Raw genomic sequence first — 23,179 nt, 5'->3', positions numbered from 1 at the left:
TTCAAAAATATCAGATGTATCGAGTGTCAAGTACTACCGGTGCGGAAAATATAAGTTTCGTTTTAACATTTCTGTGAATCTGCTACCAAGTGATCAAGAAAGTCGAAGCAGGAGAGTTCTTGAGAAGCTGATAGTGTCTCAGCTGGTCAAAGTGTCCCCTGCCTTCCTCTGTTGACTTTCTTGCTGAAAGGAGCTTCGCTCCTGAGCTGCCTTCTGGAACTTCGTTGTCCTGTCTGACGCGGGTTGCGGTTGGCATGGCATTTCTCTTTGTTTGAGGCTTGTTTAACGACGCAGTTAGTCGCTCGCGTTAAAAGCGTGGAGCGCTAGGATGTTTGCCGAATGATTTGTTGGAAACGACGTGAAGGGGCATTTTTATGTGGTGGGACTGATTAAAACCACGAAGCACCTCAGTTTGGATAGCCGATGTCCGGGTTAACATTTGAACCCAGCACCTCCCGAATACGAAGCATGCCGGAAATGTCCCTTCGGTGGGAACAGTCAAGTAAAGAATGCCTTTGGAATGGCACTGCACTGCAGAGGTCGCTGGGGTGCTTCTTGCTACCCTCGATGTAGAGAGGACGCCACGACTTTTTTTCCCAGCACCTGTGCTTCTGGCGCCGAGTTGTCGCCGGTGCTTAATTAAGCACGACACCGCCCTGGCATGCGACGGTGATCTAGCTCCTCCCATTCTTAACGTGTTCGATGTGTGTGTGGTTTAGCTTCGCGCTCCGGCAGCCTTGCCCCCTCTTAGAAGATTATTCTGGTGCGCACCGGACAGGAACACGAGAGAAAAACCCGCTCTGATTTACACGAATATTTTCGGAACGAAACAGGAAGCTGGTGTCACCTTGTGTCACGTGACTAGATATAATCGCAGATCCTATCCTCTTGTACGGGGGGCCAGAAACATGTGGTAAACATAGTTACCACTGCGATGGGCTATGGTCTCGAAAGAGACGCGGTTCGAACATGTCAACTCACGGATTGTACCGACTGCTGGCCCCTCTTTGTGTACCCTTGCCTGTTTTTATCGCCCCAAAAAGAAAGTTGCCGCGTTGTTGCCAAGTCTCGCTCTCTCTCTCTCTCTGCGCGACAAATGAGTGCAAGCGAATGCATTAAGGCCGCTCCTTACCTCAAGGAATGCCGATAAAGCAGGCTGCTGCCCAACCGACTGCTTGCGGGTTTTATTCGACGGCCCCGTGTTCGAATCTGGCGCCGTCAGTGGCGAGCGAATGCTTTTGTCTGGTGACCTCCTTTGTTTTCCGGGCGCCACTGAGGCAGAACCCGGCGATTGGCTGGGACTGAGGAGTTTTATTAAAATTACGAAGTTCATGACGAGCTTCGTAACTTGTGTATTCTTCACCGTGGATGATATGGGAGGCCGGGCATGTAGCACGGACGTGGGCACAGCTCAGATCGCAGAAACCCGAAGGGAACAGACCATTATAAATGAAGATAATATTAAAAAGGATATAAAGGGAAACGAGGCGGTTTTGATGGCATTAATTCCCATTGAATTCTATGCACATTTTTGTGGATCTGTGAATGTTTGAAGGTTTTCTTGTGGTGTCTTTTTCCCCTTTCTTTCTTTCTTTAACTTTGGTGCAGCGTGTATCACTACAGTTGCATGGAACTGCGATTTTCATGAAGGACCTTTAACAGGATAATAGATGACCCTCTAAAATTATAATATTATTTGATTTGTTATATGACTATGTTGGACATTGTTAAATTTCTGGAGTATTATATTGTCTTGATTTTAAGACTCTATCAATGTAAGCCACAATTGATATAATCTTAGGTATTTATCAATTGTTAGACACCATCAAATGTTAAATGCATTGTCAGTATTCCTGTCTTTGGGTAATTCATTGTGATTTACTGACAATTTTAAATAATCGGCAGTTTGGATCAAATGAGTTCTTCTCCAGTAAACGGCACACTTAGGTTTAAATACTCATTACTCATTACTAAAAGAAAAAGATAAGCTGAATCTCTGGATTACTGTCTGAAAGTTCTTCCTTCACATGATTCATAATTAGGGTTGTTACTGAATGCTGAATAGTTATACGTCCCTCAGATCCTCCTGAATCTTCCGATATAAGCGATTTTTACTTATCTTGTTACCGTGTCACTGACACGTGATTTTTATATGTATTTGTTTTGTATGGATGTGAAACATTGTCTCTCACTCTGAGGGAGGAGCATAGATTGCAGGTGTTTGAGAATAGTGTGTTGAGGAGGATATTTGGGCCTAGGAGAGAAGACGATGTGGGTATGGAGAAAATTGCATAAAAATGAGCTTAAAAATTTGTACTCCTCCCCAACTATAATCAGGGTGATTAAGTCAAGAGGCATGAGATAGGTGGGGCACAGTGTGTTCACCAGGTATTGTTCGGGAATCCTAAGGGGATGAGACCGCTGGGGAGACCTAGACGTAGATGGGAGAATAATCTCAGGTGGGAACTATGGGAGATAGGAGTTTAGGGAGACTGGAATTTTTTTTTTTCCCAGGACAGGGACTGGTGGAGGGCTTTGGCTAATTCGGTGATGAACCTTACGGTTCTCTAAGCCATCTAGTTAGTTATATATAATTGTCCCTGCAAATTCTCTTGTTTTCTTTGTATAGTAACATCTCAAAAAATATTATTTTGTTTGTGGACATCAAATAATATTCATTAAAATTAAATATTCCTGTGATGAAATGCAAAAAAAAATGCTAAGAGATATTATTTTTATAAAGGATATGAATTTTTGTCAAGTACGTGATACATCAGTCATTTATTGTGATATTGGTGAGCATAAAACTGTCATTCATACAATCACACTGTTATATTCAATTCAATTCATTTATTAAAGTGATTGACAACAGCCAAAAAGGCTAGTAACAGCCAAGCACTAACAACAATACAAACATTACAATACAAAAGCAAACAAACAATGAACTGAAAACATAACTGTACAATATAAATTTATTGCAAAATAAGTACTAAGTAAAAAACTAAATGTTATAGATAAGTAAAATAATAATTAAACTAAAAACAGTTTAATTTTGGACAAACAACATACAAAATAAAAATGTTATACTAAATAAATAATAAAAAAGAACAATGATTATTGTTTAAAAAGCTGACTGACCTCAGTAAGCAAAACACGATCTTTGTTAAAGATGTCGATGCTCCTACAGACTGCATTGGCAGCAGAAACACATCTGGCAGAGGGACTGGCCTTGAAATTACTTTGTACAGTAAAGGTAGAGTAGTCTCTGATAGACCTATTAGGTATGCAGAGACCAACTGTATCAAAAACAGATGAGCAACTAATTTTGCCTTTAAAAACATTAACGAGGAAAAGAGCATCCAAAAGCCTCCTCCTTAAATGTAACGATAAGAAATTTAATCTAACTAATATTTCATCATAATTATAGGCACAAGCGCCATTAAAGAATCTAGCGTAACATAGAGCTACAAATTTCCTTTGAATCCTTTCCAATTTAAAGGAATCAGTATTAGTAATAGAATTCCAAACAACGGATGCATACTCAATTTTGGAACGGACTAAGGTAATGTACAAAACCAATAGGCTATCAACAGTGGAGAAGGAAGAAGTAATGTACCGAATCAAACCAAGCATTTTTAAGCTTTGTGAGAATATGTAGTTGATATGCTGGTGAAAATAAAGCTTACAGTCCAGTAGAACACCGAGATCTTTAACACAATGGGAGCGTGCCACCAAATTGTTACACAATTTGTAATTAAAGTAAATACTGTTTGTCTTCCGGGTGAATGATATAACAGTCGTTTTACTTAAATTAAGTTGCATCCCATTCACAAGACACCAATTTTGCACTGAATGGATGTCGTCCTGCAACAGTTTGCAGTCATCAACATCGCTAATACTCCGATATATCTTTAAGTCATCAGCAAATAAAAGGCACTGTGAATTATGTATGGACTCGCAGATGTCATTAATGAATATATTAAAAAGTAAGGGGCCTAGGATGGAACCCTGAGGCACTCCACACTTAACACGATAAGGATACGAAAGCATTCCTGATACACGAACAATGGATTGCCTGTCAGAAAGATAACTATGGAACCAATCAACATAACTGGGTGATAGTCCAAAGTTTCTAAGTTTCCCAAGAAGAATATTATGAGGAACTAAGTCAAAAGCTTTAGTAAGGTCAAAGTATACTGAATCTGTTTGTCCTTGAGTAGTCACTGTAGGAAAAATGGAATTAAGGTAAGTAACCAAATTGGTTTCAGTGGAATTAAATTTACGAAAACCATGCTGTGAGGGATTTAATCTGTACTTAAAAAAAAAATTCAAATGATCATAAACAATAAATTCAAATATTTTTTAAAAGGTATTAAGAATAGAGATGGGTCTATAATTACTAACAAGGGAACTGTTGCCTTTTTTAAACACAGGAACAACAGCTGTTTGTTTCCACAGGGACGGAAAGGTAGCACTAGTTACACTTAAATTAAAAATGTAGGTTAATAAGGGAGTGAAAATATCAGAACAACCCTTAATTACTAACGAAGGAATTCCATCTAACCCCACACACTTTGAAGGTCTGAGGCGCTTGATCGCCTTGCTAACTTCAGCAGGAGAGATAGGAGCGGTGGGCAAAAAATCAGAAGTAAAAGTATCGGTAGGAGTGACGGACCGGCAAGAAGGGTTAAAAATTGATTCAAAATGCGTAGCAAATTCATCAGCAATGTGTTTGGGGTCAGTGACAAACTGATCACCAATTTTTAGCTTAATGAAGGAGTTATCTTTTCTTTTGAAATTTGAAACGTATTTCCAAAAATGCATAGGGTGAGTTTTAAGACTGTCATCAACAGACTTTAACCACCGCCGCCTATCAGACTTAATGGTAGCCTTAACTAATTTACGAAAGTGTGCAAAGTAGGAGTAATGTACATCAGAGTTGGTCTTTTTAAACCGACGAAAATAATGATTCTTTTTATTAATGTAATGTTTTAAGGTACCGGAAAACCAGATAGGAAATTTAGACTTATTGGAATGCTTATTGGGAATAGCTAAGTTTAAAGCATCAGTAACCACCGACTTGAGCTGATCAGCGGCGGAGTCCGCAGAGGACAGATTGTAAACGCAGGACCAATCGTAAGAGGATAAATACCTGTAAAGCAGTAAATAGTCAGCACGCGCGTAATTGAGGGGAACATCGAGAGGGCTGTGAATTGGTAGTCAGAGATATATTTCTAATATCAATAACCAGGGAAGGATGAAAAACATCAGGTTTAACCAAATCGTGATTAGAAATCATAACGTTTACAGAGGAAAAGTTAGCAAAGACAAGATCAAGTAGATTCTTGTTTTGGATGGTAAGGTTGTGTTGAGAAAGTCCGAGGAAGCATGCGGCACTGTGAACGACACCCCCTCTAATTTTGGTATAGTAATGTGAGTTTGCTTGAGGGAAGCCATGTGACCAATCAAAACTAGGAATATTAAAATCACCTAAGACAACTACCCAAAAATTTTGAGGGTTTAAGTTCTTTTCAAGAGAATTAAAATAATTTTCAATAACTTTACCATCAGTGTTAGGTGAAAAGTAGTGGTTTCCAACGAGTAAGTTGAAACCATCAGGAAGTGAAACTTCAATCCAAACACATTCGGTGGTAAGTTCAAGATCATACCTGCGTTTGCGTGTAAACTAGAATAATATAACATCATCAGGGTGTTGAGTCATTGCCTCAATGACTGTTGCAACAAGCACCTCAAACATCAGTAAAGTTCTGTCAGATTACGTGGAAGATGACCATCTTCATACTATGTGCTTTGAGATACTCAAATCTCGAGTAATGTGTCATATCCTCCAATCATCTGAACATCTTTAATTAATGTTCCTGTTTTCTTATTATCTAATAAGTAATAAATTACTGACTTTGTACCTTTAACAGACCATGACACTGTTTGTAGTTTTATCTATATACGCTATCGGTCTCTGATAATTTTGTATTTGCTTGTGTTCTGGTTTGCTGAACCACACTGAGCGCATTGCTTTCCCTGTCTTGATGTTGCTTCTCACATTCAGGTAAATTTCTGTGTACATCATAAAACATGTTTCAGTTGTCAGAAGTGCTGCTAATATCCCAGTACATTGACTCAACCATACATTACAAAGCCTGTATATGAAATTCATATCTACATGTTCTTATGAGAAAAGTGAAAGTCATTTGACCAACGCTTGCATGATGAAAAACTTCATCACCAGGAAAATACAAGATATTGATTCAGCGGTCATTTATAGGGTATATTTGCTGCAATTTACCTGTGTGATGCACTCCCACAATCTGGCTGCAAAATTGTAATTATTTATTTATTTGCAATGTCAGAAATAATTATTAAAGTTGTACAGATCTTTGTTATTTGTCACATGATGTTGGTGTACAGCCATGAGCTTCTGATTATTACAAGGGACATGTGCATGTTAGTATCATGATGTTTCCCATGCTTGCTCCATAAATGTGGAGCTGTTTATATATCCATTTTTTGGCCATAAAACTGCCTCTCTGGAAAAAGATGAACAAACAGGTATTCAGGGTTTGTCACTGTAGAAACTCATACGGAACCTTACAATATAATTGGAGGTTGTGTTCAAGTTTAAAAGTGTTCCCCAATTTTAAAAAATTGATAGTTTTTTGTGTGATTTTGCTCAAACCTTTTGTGTTCTCTCTCTTAAATAGGATATGAGCCATTTTGCAGCTATTCCTCGAATGCCATGACTAAGCATTGCCAATAGGTTTTTTCTAACAGTGAGTCTGGTTGGGTGAAGCAAACTTGAAACTGGACATCATGTTATACAATGTGAATATGTGGCTTGAATATGTAACTCTTATGCTTTTCTGTATGTTGGCAGTTGAAAGTTTGTTTGCTATGTAGAAAATTACAGTCTTGGCAAGTGACTTAACCTATTTGTCACAGACAGCCAGGAACTAAATGAAATTGCAAATATAATGCTGTCCCACTGAGAAAATAAATCCGTTCTGAAAAGAACATAACTTTCTTAATGCAATATTTATTGAGCTTACTTATATCTTGTTTTCAGTTTCATTCTTCTTCCTAATAATATCTGTCCTAATATTTTTTTCAGTTTGTTTGCTAGAGTTCTCCGAATGAGCAGAACTTGTTACATGATGGTGAGCGACCATATTACTGTGATGTATGTAACAAATCATTCACTTGGCAGAGTAGTCTGAAGATACATCAGCGTACACACAGTGGAGAAAGGAAATTTTCCTATGGTGTATGTAACAAATCATTCATTGATCAGAGTAATCTGAAGATACATCAGCGTACACACAGTGGAGAAAGGCCATTTTGCTGTGATGAATGTAACAGATCATTCATTGATCAGAGTAATCTGAAGATACATCAGCGTACACACTGTGGAGAAAGGCCATTTTCCTGTGGTGTGTGTAACAAATCATTCATTGATCAGAGTCATCTGAAGATACATCAGCGTACACACAGTGGAGAAAGGCCATTTTGCTGTGAGGAATGTAACAGATCATTCATTGATCAGAGTAATCTGAAGATACATCAGCGTACACACAGTGGAGAAAGGCCATTTTGCTGTGATGAATGTAACAAATCATTCATTGATCAGAGTAATCTGAAGGCACATCAGCGTACACACAGTGGAGAAAGGAAATTTTCCTATGGTGTATGTAACAGATCATTCATTGATCAGAGTAATCTGAAGATACATCAGCGTACACACAGTGGAGAAAGGCCATTTTCCTGTGATGTATGTAACAAATCATTCATTAATCAGAGTAATCTGAAGAGACATCAACGTACACACAGTGGAGAAAGGCCATTTTCCTGTGATGTATGTAACAAATCATTCAATCGACAGGGTAATCTGAAGCAACATCTATGCATCCACAGTGGGGAGCGGCTATATTTCTGTGATATCTGTACAAAATCGTTCGTTCGTAAGGATTCTTTGAAGAAACATCTGCTTATACATGGTAGATAGCAGCCACATTTATGAGATGTATATCATAAATGATTCCCTTACCAGCGTAATCTCATTATTGACTACTCTGTATGTCAGTGACATTAAATCTATTCGTTAATAGGATAATCCAATGCGTATGCTGGGTGTGCATATTCTTGTGATATATTATTATTTATTATTAACTGAAAATTGGTTTTTACCTGGTGGCAGTGGTCCTACAATAAGACACAACAAAACAACACACATCACACAAACTGAACTGATGATCTTACATTTCATCAGGACCGTCTCTTCACTTCACTACACTTAAGAAGCCTTCCCATCCTCACCCCGATTTACCTCCATTCACTTCACCTCATCTATCACTTTTCTAACCGTCTTCCTAAAAGAACTTGGTTTACAGAAGAGAGTCCCTAAAAGATCCGCAGATAGCTGGTTTCAGAGTTCAATGGTCCTATTTACAAAGGAATATTTTCCGATATCTGTTCTTTGCTTTCTGCTCCTAATTTTCCGAATATGATCGACCCTGCTCAGATAGTATGGCCTTTGCAATCTGTCACCAATAGCCTTCCATGCCCGTTCTCCCGTGTACACTTTGAAGAGAGCACATATATGTGCAATCTTTCTACGCTGTGCCAGGGTTTCCAAGTTCAAATCGCTCCTATGATATGCAAATTTACATGCTTTCTTTTGCACCCGTTCAAACCCATTTATCTGTCCCTCCCTGTAAGGATCCCAGCACGCCACCCCATATTCCAGAATCGGACGCACTAGTGATGTGTAGGCTAGGCTTTTAGTGTTACTATTTCCCTTTTTGAGAACACGCATTGTAAAACGAAGTGCCTTCCAGGCTTTCTTCACCGTATAATTTACCTGATCAGCCCAGCTTAAATCGCTGCTTAAGAGTATTCCCAAGTATTTACAACGCCTCACTTCTGGAATTACTTGGTCCCGTAACGAATAGTTTAGTGGTTCCTTCACCCGACTTCTCGTGAAACTAAGTGCCTTACTTTTACTTGGGTTAATTTTCATAGCATTTTCAACCGCCTACTCCCCCGGACTGTTTAGATCCGTCTGCATCTTTTCTATATCTTTACTATTTATAATTTTCCTATATATTATACAGTTATCTTCAAAAAGCCTAATAGTCGATTCAATGTTCCTCCAAATATCACTTATGTACACAAGGCGTTGAAGTGGACCCAATACACTCCCTTGCGGTACACCTGACATTACTCTGACTTCCTCTGATAATTGCCCTCTTATTATGTTTACACTACACTGTAGTCTATTAAGTGTGCAAGAAAACAATGTACATACCTTAATTTAATGTAACACAGAGACACGAAGTGAGCACACGCTGTTGGAAAAATGGCGCCGATAGACTTGCTCGACGCAGGGTTGACACAAACCTTCAATTTGTAAAAAAAACGCAATATCTGCGAAGCGCAATAAAACGAGGTATGCCTGTATACGACGTTCCGTGAGTTGGCTCTACTCCCCTCTTCCTCGTGCTGCCAATGACAACGGTTGGAATCGAACCCGAAACCTGTGGAATGGTAGGCTACTAGGTCACTGTGGTGACCCGCAAATGACTGCTGTTTTCCCTCTACTTACGTTTCACGTCAATGGATCGTTTTCTGTAAGATCCCAAGATAAATATCGTCAGTTAAGTGACAAAAAGTCACATGAAAACGGGGCAGAGTCGAATCCCTAATAGTCGTTTATATCAAATACACCTCAGATAATAAACAATGTCCACTCATGTAAGCAAGTATTCGCCACTTCACGGAATCGAAGGCCTTTCCTTAGTCCAAAAAGCATAGATATACCGTATTAAATTCCCTGGCCTTCTCGACTATTTGCCTTACATTTAAAAGTTGTTCGCTTGTGCATTTGCCTTTAACAAATCCAGTTCGTTCTTCAGGTATTTGATGGTCTATAAAGGCTTTTAAACGATTATGTAGGATCTGGAGCATGACTTTGCTGGCGTGCGATATTAGCGCTATTAAGCAATAGTTCTCATACTTCTTCTTCGATCCTTTTCTATATATTGGAACAAAGATGGATTTTGTCCAATCTTGAGGCCATTTTCCTGCAATCCATACATTTTGGCATATTTTTAGGAGGATCTATTCCGTGGCCTTAAGGATCTCAGAAGAGATTCCATCCGGCCCACAAGACTTCCTCTTTTTAACATATGGACAGCTAGTTTCACCTCACCACGTAGAATTCCGGGTTCTAATATCAGATTTATGTCAGGTTCCCAGGAATCATCATAATATAAATTTTGAAAAAGATTTTGACAATATAATTTCTGGACATTCGAATTCTTCTCAGTTTCTGTTACATCCTCTTCCAGATTGTTTTCTATGACCCAAGTCTGAGATTTAAATTCTGTCGCCAGTCTTCTGAGTTTAGCAAAAAGATTTTTATTTTGATAGCGATGAGAATGTTTTTCTATTTCTAAACATATGCTTCTAATGTATGTATTTTTGAATCTTGTGCAGGCCGCCTGAACACCTTTATTTAGTTTATCCAACTGCTCCCTCATTTCATTGGAGTTTCTCCCCGCTCTCTGTTCTCGTCGGATTTCTATTAGTTCGAGGGTTCTTCATGCTAGTCCAAAGAACATTTGAGGTTCCAGTGATTGTTACAGCAACAGACGACTCCAAAAGGTGGTTTTCGAACGCTGCTTGATCTTTTAATTCTTATCTCTTGGTTGGATAAGTTTGGCATCCTTTATAGAGGATCTCCATCTTATGTTAATCAGAACATAATCGATTTTACGAGGGTGAGTCAAAAATTATCCACACTCCGGTTATATTAAAACTTTGTGATCTGAGGGTGTGCCTGGTGCCGATATTTATCGAAGACTTTGTGCACAGTATGCAGAGAGTGTTTTGTCGCGAAGAAGTGTGTATGAATGGATAGAGAAGTTCAAGGAAAGTCGCAGAAGTGTCAGTCATGAAGAAGGAGCCAGACGCCCGTCCACGTCCATGGCAGATGACAACATTGAGCGTTCATGTGAAATGATTCAGTCCAATAGACGAGTTACAGTGGATTATGTGACAAACCATTTGCAAATCAGGCATGGCTCTGCCTATGAAATAATCCACGACAGACTTGGGTTTCAACTCACGGAAGATTCACCTCTGATGAAGAAGTGAAGACAGTGGCTCGCAGCTCAGCCTAAAACATTTTTTAATAAGGGAATACGAAAGCTGGTTGACAGATGGACAAAGTGTATTGAAAAGCAAGGAGATTATGTCGAAAAACGATGTATTTGTCTTTTCTAAAAGTTGATTAAAATAAATTCTACAGCTAGAGTGCGGACAATTTTTGACACACCCTCATACTTCGCTGTCGGCTCCGGGGTTGCTGCAGGTGTACAGATGTTGCTTGTGATGTTGAATTAGAGGGTTGGCAACTGTAAGATTGTTGTCAATTGCAAACGGGAGGAGGCGCTGAGCGTGCATGGCTGTCCAATTTAGTATCACCGAATTTTGCATTAAGGTCACCCATGACTATTGTGACCTCACGATTTGGAATAGATGATGTGGTGTTTTCCAGATGTTGTTAAAAAACCGTCTATTACTTCATCTTTTGCACTTGATGTTGGCTATTATTCGGTCGTTCAGTGGGTTGTAGCCTTAGACATATTAATTTAAAATTTTAGGAATCACAATAGCAACTCCGTTGCGGCTGATTTCAGCGCAGCCTAAGAAATAAACCCAATGATTATCAGATTGAAAATGACCAAAATTCCACCAGTGCGTCTCACTTAAACCAGCAATCGAGATTCTGTATCTAACCAATTCACGTAAAACTGTGTAGAGCTTTCCGGGAGCCATCAGTCCTCTGACATTCCAGGTGGAGATTTTATGAGTTGCTCTTCTTCTTCTTCTTCTTCCAGTAATTCATTTCGCATGTACTGCCTGGTTGCCTACACGCATATGCCCAGAAACAAGTTTCTCACCCTGCGTCCTGGACCTGCAGTGGCGCCGATCGTCGGTCGGGTCGCTCAGCAAAACAAAATCCTCATCGGCTTTTCTGCTCGTTTTGGTGTTCATGGGGTCCATAGTGCAGTGAGGCCTCTCTCTCTTCTACCCCGCGGTGTTGGAGCCATTAAAGACATACGGGCCATGCCTTCAACTTATTGATACCAGGCCGGAAAAGGAGTCAGTCTCCTTTCGCCCTAGCTCGATACTGATGCCTCCGCTGTCCAACATCAGGTGCAGTGTCCCAACTAACTAGGGACGTGGACGCCAATATTTCGTCGCGGTCCTGAGGAATTAACCTCCATTATTAACTCCTAGCTCACTTAGCTGCTTCTCAGATTATCCGAGGCACCTCAGTAAACCCCTTGCTCTCGTTTGTTCGCTGGGGTTTTCACCCAATCTTCAAGTGAGTTACCCAGCTTAACAGGGTGGACCACGTGAAGGTGAGAGTCAGGGTTGAAGTGTAGAGGCCAGTGTATTTCTCTGACCCGTGTCTGGCATTAAACGGATACATTATTATATGCTCTCAGTAATGGAATCATTTGTTTTAATCACGTGATACAAGGACAAAGGAAGGAGAGTTTCAATGCAAGAACGCCAACAGATTCACATCCCGACCACTTGTTGGTTCGTTTGATTTGTTGTTGGAAGTGGAAGCTGGCCACTTGCGAACTAATGAAGACGGCGCGTGGCTTTGTGTTTCGGGTAGATTCAGTATAAATGCATTCAAGGTTCCTGATTAATACTTTCTCTTACTACAAAACACTACGGATGTAGACTGAAAAGTCGATAAACACTCCTGCTGAAGTGCAGAAGTAATCACTAGTACCAGGAGAAGGCGATGAAGATGAATCTTCAGCCCGGCTTCTCACTGGAATACTGTAGGCGAGGGAATAATGAATTTGAAGCGACTACAGTACTGCGATGCGGAAGGTAAGTATAGAAACCAACGCACTACAATTCCCGAGAAAAATCACATCTACTTCACATTAATCATGGCCCCGAAGAATAAGAAGAAGAAAAAGAGTAATACTTGGAGATAAAATTTGTGCATATTCAAGATGTGAAAATCATAAGAAACTAGGACAGTTTAAAAGTTGTTTTTAATATGGTTGGGAGGAAAAAGGTCTTAAGTGCTTTAACACAAAAGCTGAAACTTTCTACATTCCTCCCCAATCTCTAAAGAAATTAAATTCAGTTTTATCTGGGAACGTTTATTCTGTTCGACGAAGCACCAGAAATAGAGAACAATATTGGCCATTTGAATACGTTATTTCTCGAACGTCATATAAATATATGTCGGTCTATTAAGACTGTATTTCATGCCGTTTAATTAATAAACACGTAACACATGGTGGTGAACTTTTATTTCGAAACGTGTTGTATTGACGCGTATTTAAATAATCGAGATTAGTTACCAGGGCACGCACGCTAATTATTTTCCAGTGAACTTGGTTTTATTTTTCCTTCCAGTAATTAAGTGAAGTAAAAATGGCTCGCTTACACGCAACAAAAGCGAAATGTATAAGCAAATATTCATTAGCGGCTTTCCTCTGCCCGGAGACCTGCTAACATGTCGACTCTCTTCGTGGTTTTTCCCAGTCTATACAAGCAAAGTCCGGCGTTGTTAAATGAATAGTCACTTATTAGTCAGAACATTCACAAGTTCGCCTCCAATGAGAAGGCTAATTTGGAAACATTAATCGGGTATGAATTAGACTGGACAGAGCTCATTGACCAGCTCCTATAAAACAAAATGGATCTTCATGTTTCACGGCATGCAGGATGTCTCGGCCAACTCAGCGACTAGCAGTTTCTCACATGTGACTTTATCCCACAGCATTATTTACTTAAGTTTAAAAGAAATGGCCCTGTATGGAAGGCGTGATAATTGTTCATAATGGTTCCATTTTTCGCATTTTGTAATTGTAGTCTGAGCATGTAATAAAATATGTTTGTTCCTTGATGTGAATGAATCTGATGTCCTTACTTGTTGTATGTGTAATTACCCTCAACCTTTTTTTTATCATTTGAGTTTTACTTTCTATTTTTTTTACTTTTTCTTTCTTTCTTTCTTTCCCCTTTTTTCTTTTTCTTTTAGGCATTTAGGCATTACTTAGTAAGATTTGAGGTTTTCACGGCAGTGAATCTGAAGATGGCCGTCTTCTGGGTTGTTGCACCGTGTAGCTCTGTAGAAGTTTATCGACATTTCGGGTGTGTTTGCCGCCTCCATCATCAAGGTGATCGCCCTGATGGAGGAAGGCAGGGACCTCTGAAACATCGATTACTTTCTACTACACAGCGCAACAACCAAGGAGACAGCCATCTTTGGGCACATTTTGTGTAGAAATGTTTTGTGGAATTATACAGAGTGAATGTTCAGTGTCTTTGAATTCCTTATGTTATGCAGTCCCACACAACACTTGTTTATCAGTGTTTGTTTATTACGCATTCTTTGCACAGAGTGCATAGCCAGAATGCATTATCAGTTGATTATATCTGCCCATCAGTCCAATCAATTCAACCCAAGAACCACTGGATGTATCTGGATGAAAGTTGATGTGGCAGTTGTGCCACTCTACACAACGTAAGAAACGTACTTTGAATATCCTACAGGCGGTGATGATGAAATGACAGGCGAGGAAAGTCGTTAGGCAGACATTGAGATACTGCAATCTCGTGGCCTAAGTGAGAACTATCGAACAATTGGGATTTAATACCTCTTTCTAAATGTATGCTGAAAAGAACGCATGAGGATATTTTGTGTAATCCTGTACGGAATACAATTTCCGAGCGCGTTTAACTACAGCAAGACTCCACCCCTTCCTTAATTTCTTCTTTTTCTTTCCTTCATCATTTTGTCATTCCATGATATCGTTTTTACAGTTGACTGTACTGCATTACAATGTTTCTATAAATGCCATACACATAAAACCAGCAAGTGGCATACATTTCAATTGTTCTATATTTCCATATCAAGCGTCTGAAAGGAAAGCGGCACCACGAGTTCAATATATTTTGCTCGACTGCATAACAAAAAATTTGAAGGCCTGAACATTCACCTTAACAGTTATACTGCACTTAATTCTAACATAAATGTAACACTGTATAAAATATTTTAAAAACTGTTAAATATAAAGCCTTAAACCTGGATAGACCCTAGTTCCTTTTTATATTTTTCACTACATAACTTTCCTATATAAATAAAGAAGTCTCCTAATAAAAATGTTTGTTGCTATTTGTACACCATTCTTAAAAGATACTGAACCTACATGAAAATTGCATCACTGCACTCTGCAGAAATCTGAATTACTTAAATATTTTAGAAGCCCTATTTTGCTGATGTGGTTCTCAAATAAGCAACCAGTGTCCCAGATAAGGATGGGGGTTGGCCAGTTGGTCAACCATGGATTATTCCATTGCTGGGCATGAATAGCACTTGGTTTGGTACCACAAAACTGATCTCCATATCTGAACCCATAACATAGCAGATCAACCGATCAACAGGTTGTTTCAAAACTCCTTTTTAAATGAACACTCCAAACATTCCAGTTTGTTTCGGTCCATTGAATGTTAAAAAAATCACACCATAATGCTAAATTGTCTAAAAACAATAATAGTAGTAAGAAGAAGAATTCAATTCGTTCACTGATGTCCTTCAGAACAGCTGAGAAGCCAAATGAATGCCCCATTAAGTATATCAACGCAGAAACACTTTTGGCTGAGGGAGTGATCTTCAAATTATGAAGCGCAGTACAAGCAGAGAAGTCTGATTGATCCCACTGGGTATAAGCATTAGGACAATCCAAAGTGGACCAGCAACCTTTAACACAGTTAACAACAAAAATGGCATAAACTTGAGTCTAAAAAGCAGTGTTGAGGATTTAATCCAAGTAAAATATCTTCATACTTATAGTTACAAACACCATGAAAACCCCACATACCATAAAGCAGCACCAAAGTATTCAGAACTAACCTACGAGATGGCTCAGAGACCCCGAAGGTTCATCACCAAATTAACAGAAGCCCTCCACCGGACCCTGTCTTGGGCCAACAAAATCCAGGATCCTTCAACTCCCATCTCCCATAGATCCCACCCCGAGTTTATCCTTCCATCTACATCTAGGTCTTCCTGGCAGTCTCTACCCCTCAGGCTTCCGAACCAATACCTGGTGGACACCTCTTGCCCCATCAATGCGTGTCACATGCCCCGCCTATCTCATTCTTCTTGTCTTAATCACCCTGACAATACTGGGAGAAGAGTACAAATTTTTAAGCTCATCATTATGCAGCTTTCTCCACACCCCATCCTCTTCTGTCCTAGGCCCAAATAACCTCCTCAGCACCATATTCTCAAACACCTGCAATCTATGTTCCTCCCCGAGAGTGAGAGATCATGATTGGAACCCATGCAAAAAAACAGGCAGAATTACTGTTTTGTACATTTTAATATTTTGAACTGAAAAGTAGCAAGCATTTCCAGAATTTAGTCTTCTCCTAATATCCTCGGGAATATCATTATGATTTTTTACTCTTGTTCCCAAATATCTGAACTCTTGTCACACTTTCAAAGGACTTATTAGCCACCCTAATATGATTTTGATCACCGGTCTGCTGACGAGATACTAACATGTAGTTAGTATGTAACTACACTGAAATAAACTGAACTTAAGAGAACAAAGCAGAAACAAACAGAACTAAACCAAATTAAAGAGACAGAACCCAAATCTGCCTATCCTAACATAACCTAATTTTTGCCACACAATATAAAGCTACAAATCTGACGCCAAGTGACACGACACGTCATCTCCAACACAAGATTTCATATAAGGCGAATGCCATCACTGAACCCTTTGTGGTTGGATATGTATGTTCCCTCTTGCCTCGAGAGTGGATAAGCCAATTCACACCAAACTTCATGTGCTTTTGCCTTAGACACAGAAAGGCATTTTAGTTTATAACTCACTTCTATTAATTTACGTCCCACAGTAGGAATTAATTTATATTTCAAGGGGCTTGCATACTTACTCTGTAGCTCTATAGTCCTTGACATCCTCAGATACGAAGGTCTCTTGCGTAAGAGAATAAATATGTAACTGATCAGCTTCAGCAGAACAACAAAATGGAAGTTCAAATTGCTTGTTGGCATATTATCCAAAATAGGCAATGATTCAGAGCATGTGAACAATACTGGGACCACAGAAAACGGAAAACTGATCTGAATAAATAATAATGGGAGTAAAATAACAAACACGTTTCACAATGGTAAAAATAAAGCTCTTTACAAACTGGAATCAAACTCGTTTTTATATTGCAGACTATACCTCGTATGATAGGTCCGTCACCCAGCATGGCCCATCCTCAGGTTGCGGATGGAGGAACAGCCTCCAGTTCTGGAGGTTAGCTGTGAATATATTGAATTGGTAGTCGCAGACAGCCGACAAAGGGTGGTACTCCAGATTGGGAGCTGGGCGTGAGGCCAACAACATTTCACCATCCTGTCACATAAAAATTGTGCTTGGAGATTTCAGTGCAAAAATTGAGAGAGAGGATATTATCAAACCAACAATAGGCAACAAGAGTCCATATGAAATTAGTAATGACAATGGTGTTAGAGCAGCAAACTTTGCTAAATCAAAACATCTAATTGTAAACAGTCAAAAATGTTCACATCATGATATTCATAAATATACTTGGACATCTCTATATGGTAGTACACACAATCAGATAGAATGTGCTTTAGCAGACAAATATAATTTATATGAGGTCATTCAGAGGACAGATTGTTACACTGACCATTATCCGGTAGTGGCAAAAGTATGGGAGAGGCGTTCAGTAGATAGACAAACTAACCAAAATTTCAACACAGAAGAATTTGATTTAAAAAAAAAAATTAAATTAGGGAGAGGTAAAGAAGCAAAGTGAAGTTGAAATTTAGAATAGGTTTCAAATATTTCTTCTTCTTCTTTAGCACTACGGCCCTTTCAGTGTAGCCTTGTCTTCTCTTCCGATCGATGCCCAGGCTTCCCTATTCTGTGCTTTTCTTCTCCAGCCTCTTACACCCATCTGTTTAAGATCAGACACCACGTCTTCGATCCACCGGAGTTTCGGTCTTCCTTTCTTTAATTTGCCAGGAGGTTTACCATTGATGATCATCTTACATCCTGTATCATCACTCACTCGGAGTATATTCTATCCTTCTTGCCTTTATTACAGCTACAATATCTGAGCTTTGAACAGCATCTCCAGCTCGATATTCATTGTAATTCTCCATAGGCCATTGTCACATATTGGAACAAAAATCTGCCTTAAAATTTTACTTTCCCAGAACATAAGCATTCTTTCAGCTAGAGATGTTAAAGTCCAGCATTCAGATCCGTATAATACTATAGGTCGTATTATAGTAGTGTACAACCGCACTTTAAGGTTTTGGTGGATATATCTTTTCCTGAGAACTTGGCCTAGAGCATAGGTTTCAAATATTAGAAACAGTTAAAATGATGAAAGTGTGAATATCAACAGGGAATGGGAAAATGCCAGAGACTGTATCAAAATTTCATCCAAAGAGAAACTAGGATCCTACAGGAGAAAGCAAAATAAACCATGGCTTGATGAAGAATGTTCAATATTAATAGATCAAAGGAGGCAAACAAAATTTCAATGGTTGCAGGACCCAAACTAATAAGGACAATCTTTGTAATGTGAGACGTGAAGCTAGAACAACTTTTAGGAATAAAAAATGGAATATCTCAAAGGTAAAGTTATTGAGCTTGAGACAAACAGAAAGGACAAAAATATCAGAGATCTGTACAGAGGTATAAATGATTTTCAGAAAGGATATCAACCCCAGACTAATTTGGTAAAGGATAAAGGCAATTCACTTGCAAATCCAATCAAAATTTTGAATAGGTGGAAATTTTTTTTAACCAGCTCTTAAGTGTTCATAAGACTGATGATGTTAGACAGATTAAAATGCATACAGCTGAACTCTTAGTGCCAGAACCTTGTTTAGACGAAGTTGAAAAGTTATAAATCTCCAGGTATTGATTAAATTCCAGTAGAATTAATTAAAGCAGGTGGCACAAAGTTGCATAAGCTTATTCAGGTAATTTATGATAAGCAACAGATGCCACAAGAATGGAAGGAATCCATAATTATTCCTATTCATACGAAGGGGGACAAGACTGAGTGTGGTAATTTCCGAGTAATTTCTCTCTCAAACAAAATTCTATCAAACATTTTTCTGGTGGCATTAACTCCATATATGAAAGAAATTATTGGGGATCATCAGTGTGGATCAGATGTAACAGATCAACAACTGATCAGATCTTATGGATACTAGAGAAAAAAATGGGAGTACAGTTATTTATAGATTTCAAAAAAGCCTATGACTCTGTTAAGAGAGAAGTGTTACACAATATTCTCATTAAATTTGGTATACCAAACAAGCTAGTAAGTCCAATAAAAAAGAGCTTCAATTAAACCTGTAGCAAAATTCCTATAGGTAAATATTTATCAGCATAATTTTCCATCAAGAACCGTCGAAAACAGGGATATGTTTTGTCTCCCTTGCTCTCTTTAACTTTGCACTAGGATACACCATCAGGAAAGTCCAAGATAGGCATGAGAGTTTGCAGTTGAATGGGACACATCAGCTACTGGCATATGTTGATCATGTTAATTTATTGGGAGATGATATAAAAACAATAAAGAGGAACACAGAAGTTTTACTAGAGGCTAGTAGACAGGTGGGGCTAGAAGTCAATTCAGAAAAAAACCAAGTGTGTGTTTGTATCTCATCAGCAGACAAGCAGGCAGAATTGTCTTAGGGTGGCTAATAAATCTTTAGAGAGTGTGACAAAGTTAAAATATTTTGAAACAATCACAAATCAAAATGATACTCATGAGGAAGTTAGTAGGAGACTAAAATTTTGGAAATGCTTGCTACTTTTCAGTTCAAAATAATTTGTCTTCCCGTCTGATTTCTAGGAACCTAAAGATTAAAGTATACAAAACAATAATCTTGCCTGTTGTTTTGTATGGGTGCGAAACATGGTATCTAACTCTGAGGGAGGAACATGAATTCCAGGTGTTTGAGAATAGGGTGTTGAGGAGGATATTTGGGCCAATTACGGAATGAAACTATACCTCAATTCCCCCACGTCTTCATAGCATGGAGCTTAGTTAAGCATCACAGATAAATTTGCATTGTCTTTATAAGTTTAAAAAAACTGATGCTTGTCTCAACTTGAAATTATTACACAGAATGATTTACACTGCCTGCAGTATCTTATTCATAATTTTCTAAAAAAATTATCATTTGAAAGAGAATTGTTGTATAACCTACTAGTCTCTTCTCACATTTCAATAATTTATACATATCTTATATTAAACATTTTTAAGTGTGTTGCTTGAATTCACATCTCAAGACCAAATACAGATTATGATGGAACAGAGATAATTCTATGCACATAATCCTCCTGTAAATTTCAAACACGAAACGCGACTTTGTGTAGGCCTACATATAGCAGGATCCTTCACCTCAACATAAGCCTATCACAAAATAAACAGAAAAATAGTGAATCTGGATTCAAACTCACCTTAATCTTTCCTTCCATAAAAAGTAAATACATATCAATGTAACTAAATTCCATCATGTCGACACCAATGCAGAACGGTATTATTCGTCTCCATGTCTTCACTATATCTTCTATTCAAGAATGTTGTGAGCATCTTTATATTCTAATCCGTGACTCAATGTTTAACAGCAGAAATAACCCTTCATAATAACACGTTTCATATTGTTTTAACATGATGCACAATGCAACACTCTGGAATCTTCTACTCCACAAGAGATGGAGAATTTTATGTAGCACGCGATTGCGCAAACACAATTCATATTTACCCAATTCTTAACAGACATTTTTAAGCGTTCGTAAAATAGAAGCCAACACAATAAATACACAGTCACTTAAATAGTAATCTGTATCACAGTTGCCACACTCTATTACAATGAAAATCATCCACACTAAATACAATCTATATTTTATTACGACATAACTATCTTCCAACACCAGGCTACCAAATCACGAGTATTAATGGATGTAACTTTGCAACTACGAGGAACAAAGAGCATAGTGCCAACAAAAGAGAACCAAATGTACATATTTAAAATATCTGCCATAAATTAGTTTACTTTCTGTACTCAGTCGATTACTTTTTATTTTTTCAGAAAAGTACATTGTAAACGAATCGTGAAATAATTCTTAAAAAGGATCTTCACTCTATTACTTTCATGCATTTTATGCCTTCACAAACGAGCCGTGCCCCACAATGCAACAGAAAGTGATTTGTGTCATCCTTCATTGCTGAATCCAGTTTTTTTCTCTGTATGAAATCTCTTGTTTCAGTTTCTCAATTTCTTGCCTTGCTGCAAAGTCTGTAACAATCGGTGATTATTTTAGATAGTAAAATTCCTCTTTTGACTATATGTTAACAAACAAGAAAGTTTGTCTTACAGTAAACTGCCATTTCTACACAGCTCCATATATATATATATATATATATATATATATATATATATATATATATATATATATATATATATATATATATACGACAATGGCTTGAGGTCAAGAGAGCACATTCTTCGACGTTATCTCTCTTGGTTTATTGGATCCGAAACTGTTACGAATATGAAGACGGAAAAAGACGAGAGGGTTTTCTGAAGACCCGAAAGATGGCACAAAGAGAAAGAACGCTCCTCTGCTCATAGTACCAAGAGTACTCCCTAGAGTGCATCCGCTACCGCACAATAATATTGATTTTAGTTCTTCCTGTGCTCTGAGGTTAGGTTTTCGCCTGCGTGAAAGAACGCTGTATAAAACACAGGTTTTAAGATTACGAATGAAATGAGGCAGTGAAATTTATTTTACCCATTACTTTTACGAGCTGCATACAGACCTGTCCCTCTGGTCCAGTAACCAAATCAGCCAACATTTTTTCATTAAACCTGGCGTGAACAGAGTGCACTGCAAGCCTTTTTAAAGAGTAATTAGATTTGTGTCTGCCCAGCGGAATTCGGTAAACTAATTCACATAGAATTCACAATTTCATTTATTAAAATTGCCAAAAAAAGAAGAGATTCTGGAACGAACTGTGGATTAATATAAGACACAAAATGCAACTACAAAATTGCCAAGTACAAATTGTAGGCATATATGAAAAATATAATTCTCACCTATCATATATTAGCCAACATAGACATACGCTTATTTTGCATGCATCGCGTTAAAAAGCAAATGAGCATAAGAACAAGTGATTTGTCTTCTATCTTTGAGTGCGCTTAGTCCAGCAAATTAGTTAAGTTGCAAATATTCCGTCCCAGTCAGAGGACACGCACAAAACGTCGGAACAATTTGTTATTCTAACAGTCGGCAATTGTCAGCCCCACGCCCAACACACAAGTCAGAGGATCACCCCATGTCGGCTGTCCGCGAAAGCTTGTTCGAAACACTCCGTATATGGCGGCCATAGTCGATCGTGATCCTGGTTTTGTGTGGACTACGGGCCAAAGTTCCCTCCCTCTCTGCAGCCATTCTTGTTTCTGGGGCTCACCTAACCTGGTATCCCGTGACCACCGAGGGTCAAGCAGGCCGAAGCGTGAAGATGACGCTTGGGCACAGGAACAATTATCGCAACAACGAATTATCTGAGGCAGAATCGGAGTCAACGCCAGAAAATTCTCTAACTTAACGAAAGTAAAACCACGAAGTACTCAAGACAAAGCTGACAGGTTATCCAAGCGATATTCAGTTCGAATCTCGTACAACGACATAATCCGCACCTTGTAGAAGGCAAATTCCTTAGCAGTTCCTAAAATCCATTCACACATTCACCCTGTCCCATTCACAATTCATAACAAACTTAGCATCCGCCATTCGAAGCCGCCTGTGAGATTAAAGAAATTCTGTGGCACCATAATTTAAAAAAAATTAGATCCAATTTCTGTCCCCTCTTAAAACACGCCCAAAATATCGGCTTCATCCAATCGCGGTGGACTAACATGTTGGCACCGACTATCCCCAGTTTCCTGGTTCTTCTCAGTTACTTTATCATTCATAACCATCCTGTCATATTTAAATAATGGATACGCAACATTATCAGTTGATAGAGTGTC

At 38.6% G+C, this 23,179-nt stretch overlaps 2 protein-coding genes across 2 annotated transcripts; one reads left to right on the top strand and one right to left on the bottom strand.

Annotated features, from left to right (window-relative positions):
- Positions 1 to 2,762: 2,762 nt before the first annotated feature.
- Positions 2,763 to 21,537, bottom strand: LOC147874947 (uncharacterized). Its single transcript, XM_087342222.1, has 3 exons — positions 20,601 to 21,537; positions 17,325 to 17,498; positions 2,763 to 15,823 (listed from the first exon to the last, which is right to left on the bottom strand). Exons 1-3 carry the CDS (start codon positions 20,655 to 20,657, stop codon positions 15,737 to 15,739), a joined length of 318 nt encoding a protein of 105 aa, XP_087198348.1. The 5' UTR covers positions 20,658 to 21,537; the 3' UTR covers positions 2,763 to 15,736.
- On the top strand, positions 5,730 to 8,017 carry LOC147874948 (uncharacterized). The gene is made up of 3 exons (XM_087359564.1): positions 5,730 to 5,831; positions 7,391 to 7,578; positions 7,711 to 8,017. Exons 1-3 carry the CDS (start codon positions 5,730 to 5,732, stop codon positions 8,015 to 8,017), a joined length of 597 nt encoding a protein of 198 aa, XP_087215690.1.
- Positions 21,538 to 23,179: the final 1,642 nt, after the last annotated feature.

The sequence above is a fragment of the Zootermopsis nevadensis genome, unplaced genomic scaffold (assembly GCF_977971745.1).
Source record: "Zootermopsis nevadensis isolate Lab colony 2312 unplaced genomic scaffold, Znev_1.0 Znev_ptg000003l, whole genome shotgun sequence".
Lineage (NCBI taxonomy): Eukaryota > Metazoa > Arthropoda > Insecta > Blattodea > Termopsidae > Zootermopsis > Zootermopsis nevadensis.
This window is presented reverse-complemented; position numbering and strand designations above follow the sequence as displayed.

Bases quoted from the DNA above. Each gene is read 5' to 3' on its own strand.
- LOC147874948 (XM_087359564.1), top strand. From the start codon at position 5,730: ATGACTGTTGCAACAAGCACCTCAAACATCAGTAAAGTTCTGTCAGAT. The intron at 5,832-7,390 runs GTAATGTGTCAT...TTCATTGATCAG, and splicing joins TTGAGATACTCAAATCTCGA to AGTAATCTGAAGATACATCA. The intron at 7,579-7,710 runs GCGTACACACAG...TGTATGTAACAG, and splicing joins AGTAATCTGAAGATACATCA to ATCATTCATTGATCAGAGTA.
- LOC147874947 (XM_087342222.1), bottom strand. From the start codon at position 20,657: ATGATGGAATTTAGTTACATTGATATGTATTTACTTTTTATGGAAGGA. The intron at 17,499-20,600 runs GTGAGTTTGAAT...TTTATGTGACAG, and splicing joins TTATGGAAGGAAAGATTAAG to GATGGTGAAATGTTGTTGGC. The intron at 15,824-17,324 runs GTATAGTCTGCA...ACTGTGTTAAAG, and splicing joins TGACGGACCTATCATACGAG to GTTGCTGGTCCACTTTGGAT.